General features: G+C 43.2%; 1 protein-coding gene across 1 annotated transcript in view; it reads left to right on the top strand.

Annotated features, from left to right (window-relative positions):
- The first annotated feature begins 3,666 nt into the window (after positions 1 to 3,666).
- Positions 3,667 to 7,154, top strand: part of LOC108792153 (lysozyme g-like) — a 38,209-nt gene continuing 34,721 nt past the window's right edge. The window contains 1 exon segment of the mRNA XM_018562861.1: positions 3,667 to 3,694. Coding sequence (XP_018418363.1) covers positions 3,688 to 3,694 — 7 coding nt within the window. The 5' untranslated portion in view covers positions 3,667 to 3,687.

The raw sequence follows: 7,154 nt of genomic DNA, 5'->3' as shown, positions 1-7,154 counted from the left end.
CCACAGATGTTCCAGTGTATACTCTGCTTCAGAACAAACTGTAGCCTGGACCAGTGGAGGTTCCTGTGGTGACTCCAGTGTCCCCATCACCTCTGTTAACATGGGTTAGGTCCCTGTAGTGGATCCAGCAAAATTAGATGGCACATGGCATTCCATGAAGTTAGGCCTTGAGGGCCTAGCCCTCAGGCCTAGGCAGCCGCCCAGCACCTGGGCACCAACATCCCAGCAGGGGAGTGGCAGGAACAAGTCTACTCCAGTTCTGAGCATGCTCATGGGTTCTGATCTAGCCAATCCCTCCTAATATGATGTTTACTGCACTGATTGGCCATCACAGAACCACTGTCACATGATGCCACTCCAGCAAAGCTTGGTGGATGAAGCACATAGACAACTCATGAGCACAAATTACGGGTATTTGTCACAATAAATTGCCCCATTCTGGGTAAAATAACAGGTTCACTTAATGGCTGCTGATACTTGACTTTCCCGTCCTCTCCCTGTACATTGTTTGTCAGCCAGAGCAAAGTGAAAGAACCCAGTGTAAGTTCCAAGATGACCTGGTCAGAGCTTACACAGGGCTAAAAACCCTCTCCCCCTGCCACCATTTGACTGTGCTCAGGTTTGTCAGGAAGGGAGCAGAGATAAGGGAAGACAGTTACATAACTCCAAATGACAGCCATAGTTATTTGTGTTTTAAGATTCTGGGATTCCTGTGACAAAGACCTAATGGATTATTGCAGCAGGAATCCCAGGTGTCCCCATTCAGATACAGCTGCTGTGCACGTTCAAGTTAATGACAGGGTGGCATCGGCCATATCTGTCAGCAGTAGTCTGCATGTAATCGTTATGGAACAATTACAGGCATTTTGGGATAGATGATTGTCAACCCCAAACCACGCACAATGCCAATTGACCACACCGGTTCAAAAAAAACTGACATGGATTTATTAGTAACTCAGCACACCACAATATGAGGTATGTGCATTGTGCTGCGGTCCATTGTGCTTCACTGTAGAATGCATTGGGGTGCCATATGCAGTATTTCATATTTACCTGACTAAAACATGTTTGAAATATGCAGGAAAAGGTTTTGATCTAACTTAAAGTGACACTGAACTCAGGAGTTACATTTTAAAAATGCATTCATGCACCTTAACTATTAACAAACTATTAACAGAAATGTAGCTTATTTGTATATCACACAGCTGTAGATCCTCAAATCATCTCTGAATTGGTGCTGACGCTGTCCTTCCTTCTGGAGGGGGCTTCTATTATTCCCTATGGTCCCTGTGTGTGTTGTAAAGTAGTCGGCGCTCCAAGCTCGTTCCCGTGATGGACTACAATCTCCTGTTTAGTTGTATATAGATTGTAGTCTATTTCAGGAATGAGCTTGGAGTGGTGTCTACTTTACAACACACACAGGGACCATAGGGAGTGGTCCCTGCAGCCACTCTCCAGAAGGAAGGACAGTGTCAGCATGAATTCAGAGATTATTTGAGGATCTACAGCTGAGTGATACACAAATAAGGTACATTTTTGTTGACAGTTAGACCCCATTCACACTGAGCTACATAAAAAAGCGCTGATTTGAGCTGAGCGACTTTGAGAGACATTGAGCTACATTGCCAGCAAGGACCGAGGAGTCAGCGCTGGATTAGAGACCCGCAGCAGCGCTGGAGGGACAGATGAAAAGGACAGGAAAGAAGAAGATCGGATTAGGAAACATCATTTAAGGTAAGTGTTTTAATTAACATTGGGGGGAGGGGAAAAAATCTTTGACTTTAATGTCACTTTAAGTCTTTGGAAAGATAAATCACCATTTCAGGGGTTTTAGCTTATCTAAACTCAGACACTTGCTATGTAGACGTCAGAAACAGTCTTAAATAATGCTGTTTCAGGTTTGGAAGCATTTTTGGGATTTTGTTTAACCAACCAATTATGTATAATTATAATTTTATGATGTGTGAACCTTTATAAGCTGTATGAACTAGGATGGGGTTGGAACTGGCCTGCAAAACATAGATCCTTCCCCACACGTGTGTATCAGCAGGCCAGGCGCTACTGCAAGGCAAGTCAGGCGGCCGCCTGAGGGCGCTGTAGGGTGAGGGCGGAAAAAACAGGGCATTTTAACAAGTACTTGTACTGGTCAAAATGCCCCGATGTTTGCGCTATGTTTTTTTTTTTTCCCTTACCTTCGGCGCGGGAGAGCAGCGGCGAGTCAGCGCTGGTCCGGTGGGAGGAGCTCCAGGTGGGGTCCTAATTTAGCTGGCCGGCGACTGCCTGAGGTGCCGCGCGTGTCAGGATCACAGGGGGTCGGGGTCGGGGCGCAAAAAGGCACCTTGCCTGTGTATCAGATAAACCTCTTGGCTGATTTGGAGCTACTTACAGGCCATTCCTGGTTTGTGTGTTTGACTCCTATTCATGGATACTTGTTATATAGGAATTGGCTTGCTGTTTCATTTTTTTTTTTCCGTTACCTTCGGCGCGGGAGAGCAGCGGCGAGTCAGCGCTGGTCCGGTGGGAGGAGCTCCAGGTTGGGTCCTAATTTAGCTGGCCGGCGACTGCCTGAGGTGCCGCGCGTGTCAGGATCACAGGGGGTCGGGGTCGGGGCGCAAAAAGGCACCTTGCCTGTGTATCAGATAAACCTCTTGGCTGATTTGGAGCTACTTACAGGCCATTCCTGGTTTGTGTGTTTGACTCCTATTCATGGATACTTGTTATATAGGAATTGGCTTGCTGTTTCAACCCTTTGTGCTGATGTTATATTTGTGTTTGTACAACTTTGTCTTTTTTACCATAAGTAATTCACAAAAAAAAGAGGTTGACTGCAGATCAAGGCAACAGTAGATATATTGAGTATGCAAAGGATCTGCACATTAAGGGCTCATTCACACCAGTTGGCATATTAAATTACCTATTGTACAGACTGTTCTAACACAAGACACTGTTTACATGTTTTTATTTAAACTTTATTGAAATGTAAAAGATAATAATTTTTAGTGTCTGATGATAAGCGATGAGCTGACCAACGCTGACATGGATGAGCTGAGATGCAGTGTGAACAAATACAGCATGTCTGCATTTTTTCACAAGGTACTGCAACCCACCACAAGGCAGCATTGTGGTGTGAATAGGGCACATAGAAAGCTTGAAAAATAGTTTTATATGTGTCCCTGCATTGATCAGGGGCTGAAAAATGCTAGTCAACGCTTCTCTCTAGTTTTCAAATCTTAACTGAACAAACTGAAGAGAGAACCTGATTGTATTTATACTGTGTGTGTGTGTGTGTGTGTGTGTGTGTGTGTGTATCTATATACTGTGTATTCCTGATGAAGCCACTTGATAGTTAACTAAAATAAAGGAAGATAAAGAATATGAAATTTTTTTTTTTTTTTATTAAAGTGGAAACTGCTTTATAGGCTCCAATAATCTTTGTCCCAAAATGTATTGTGTAAAATGAGGCTGAAAAAGTAATGATACAAAAATGAAAAAATATTTGAATAATATATAAATAAAAACGTGTGTTTTACTTGCTAGCAGTGGACATACAGTGTGCGTCAGACATACATAAAATGGGCATCATATTTTATTTTATTGCACGCTCATTTGATAACTATTTTCTAAAATAACAAAACTCTTAATGCTAACATTATGTTTTGTGTTACCAGGAATATTTGAGAAGCAACCATGTCGTGTGAGTATTCAATCATTTCCATCAAAATGTTATCTTTGGTAGAGAGTAGAGGAAGATGCTGTGATACCTTCAAAGCAATGGAGCCAAACTGTTATTAAATAGGCAGTTGGGTAGCAATATAAATTTTTGGATATACAGTATGTACCTCAGTTGCATGCCACCCTGTATTATACAGCCATTCAGGTCAATTCATAATGACAGATTTATTAATAGGCGCAAAACTTATCAAAGAGGTGCCAGGTGCAGTAATCTGTAGCAATTAATACGTTTTCAGCTGAAACAATGAAAATTAGAGCATGTTGTTTGCTATAGGCTGCTACTAGGGATGGGTTTTGAGTTCGAAACGATGCAGGGTTTACATCTCTCTGTTCAGGGTTCGCTGAACAGGTGAACTAGATGGCCTGTTTACCCGTGCCCTGAAGGTAACCTCCGGCTGCTGTAGGAAGTAATTCATTTAGTAGCAGTAGTACCACCAGCACTCTAAATGTGACAGCTTCCTGCTCAGGACCTTGCATCCACTCCCCCATTTGTTGTCAGGATGCTGGCGTTGCTGCGTCCTGCGTTCTAGCAACAAATGATTCTGTGCAGGCTTTACTCATTTACATAACAAGGGGTACTGGATATTTGGGGGCCCTCTTATCTTAAAGGGAGCTCCCAGATTCCGGAGTCCACCCCCCACCCTCCTGCAGACCCCCACATTCTGTTGGGGACTGGATGTGGGAATGAGGTACTCTACTCATGTTAGGGGAAGGGGTCACGTATAGTTTAAGAGAGAGGGCTCCCCCTTTCCTGGAAATGGGTCTGGTATAGATTTTGGGTGATTTCATGCTGTTTTTTTTTTTGCTTGAGCCCCCCACCTTAAAATCCTTACCCCTTAAAATCCATAATCATCAAGGATAAGGGTCTGGGATATATTTGGGGGAGGGAGCCACGGCTTGTTTTTTGTGTCAAGAATCCAGAATAAAGGTATGGTGCAGGTTTTTGTGGGGGAGGCCATGCTGGTAAAAAATTTTAATTTAGTGGCATTTTTTTATTTAAATGCCACTTTTGCTTTAGTATATCCTACAGGTGTGCCACTTCATGTTTAGGGCATTCCCCCAAGCATGCTATTTAAAGGAATGTTGTATTTTTAATGTTGGCCTTTAAGTCTTGTTAAAAGAGTAGTATGGTACCCCAGGGCAGTGCCCAGCTCCCCATACCTTTTGTTTCACATAACCTTTGCTTATTCACCTTGAAAATGAAGAAATCACTTAAAAAATCTGCCAAACACACCTGTGATCGGACCCAAGTAAATTCACCCATCACTAGTTACTACCCTCTTCTTTTGCCCTAATAATCCCTTCCCACCAACAATCTACAGTATATATAATTGTTCCCCACCACAATGCCCCATGCCGTAGATACGTTTATGCATATCCCCACTTAAACAGTCAACAGCCAACACTTTGTAGCACTCAATTGGTCTGTCAGTAGGGATCATGTCTTCACTGATGATTGGGAACCAGTCAAGGTGGTTCACGATCATGTGATCAGCTATGACATTCATTTAAAAAAAACAAAAACTTAATCTTGAGGATGAATACTGCCGCCCTCAGGCTGCAGTGTCATATGTTTAATGCTCAATTTATTAGAGCTCCCTGAATTAGTATAACTTTCTGCATGGATCAAATTATTTTTTTCAATTGTAATATCTTTCACAGCCAAATTTGGTGATCTTAACAGTATCCCTACCACTGGTGCCTCACTTGAAACTGGCAGTCAAGATGGGCAACATATTTCTGGTGAGTACCAGAGTACCAACATTTTGTAATTTAATGTATAGTAAAAGCATAATTTAGGAGCTTCATGGAATGGGTTTCCATGGCCGAGCAGCTGCATCCAAGCCTTACATCACCAAGTGCAATGCAAAGCGTCAGATGCAGTTATGTAAATCATGCTGCCACTGGACTCTAGAGAAGTGGAGACGTGTTCTCTGGAGTGACGAATCACGCTTCTCTGCCTGGCAATCCGATGGACATGTCTGGGTTTGGCAGTTGCCAGGAGAACGGGACTTGCCTGACTGCATTGTGCCAAGTGTAACGTTTGGTGGAGGGGGATTATGTTGTGGGGTTGTTTTTTAGTGGTTGGGCTTGGCTCTTTAGTTCCAGTGACGGGAACTCTTAAGGCATCAGCATACCAAGACATTTTGGACAATTTCATGCTCCAAACCTCGTGGGAACAGTTTGGGGATGGCCCCTTACAGTTCCAACATGAGTCCTGACCTCAAACCGATAGAACACCATTTGGTATGAATTAGAGCGGAGACTGCGAGCCCGGCCTTCTCATTCTAGTCAAACATTCCCATAGACACACTCCTAAACCTTGTGAACAGAAGAGTTGAAGCTGTTATAGCTGCAAAGGGTGGGCCAACTCAATATTGAACCCTACACACTAAGACTGGGACGCCATTAAAGTTCGTGTACGTGTAAAGGCAGGCGTTCCAATACTTTTGGCAACATAGTGTGCATGTGACTTCGGTTGTTTAGAGACAGTGAGGCCTGCAAGAAGCGGAGAAGATGGGAGAGATTTAATCAGTTCTGCAGTATGACCAAGGTCCCACCCTACTAGCAGCACCTGTTTAAGCATTGATCAGATGATCTGGTGGGCCCAGGTGACATATGTTGCAGAGCAGGAATCTGTGGCCTGTAAATGGGGGTGGGAGAGCAGCAGGGAAGGGGGGCGGGTGCAGCAGGCTGTATAAGGATACTAGCTGTCAGTTTTCTGATGTCTACAGTGCATATGTGTGTACATACTCTGCAACTATTGCCCCTGACCTTTGCACACTGCCTTATTTACTCCTGACCTCTAAACTCTGCATTATTTACTTCTGCATGCTGCATTTTTTGCTCCTGACCTCTGCACTCTGCTTTATTTGCTCCTGACCTCTGCACTGCGTGTTACTCCTTACCTCTAAACTCTGCTTTAGTTATTCCTGACCTCTGCACGCTCCCTTATTTGTTATTGACCTCTGATACTACTGACCTCTGCACTTAGCCTTATTTACTCCTGGCCTCTGCACTCTACCTTATTTACTCTTGACCTCTGCCTTGCTAGTTACTCCTGACCTCTGAACTCTGGCTTATTTACACCTGACCTCTGCACTCTGCCTTATTTACTCCTGACCTTTGAATTCTGCCTTATTTACTGCTGAACTCTGCGTTACATACTCCTGACCTCTAAACTCTGCCTTACTTACTCCTTACGCTGAATGATATATTTCTCCTGACTTCTTAACTCTGCCATACATACTCCTGACCTCTGGACTCTGCATTATGTACTCCTGACCTCTGCACTCTGCATTATTTACACCTGACCTCTGTACTGTGTTACTCCTTCACTATATAAATATATATTACATAAATATGTATTACATAAATATATATATATATATATATATATACATATATATATATATAATATA

The sequence above is a fragment of the Nanorana parkeri genome, unplaced genomic scaffold (assembly GCF_000935625.1).
Source record: "Nanorana parkeri isolate BGI_ZX_2015 unplaced genomic scaffold, ASM93562v1 scaffold21, whole genome shotgun sequence".
In the NCBI taxonomy this organism is placed as follows: domain Eukaryota; kingdom Metazoa; phylum Chordata; class Amphibia; order Anura; family Dicroglossidae; genus Nanorana; species Nanorana parkeri.
This window is presented reverse-complemented; position numbering and strand designations above follow the sequence as displayed.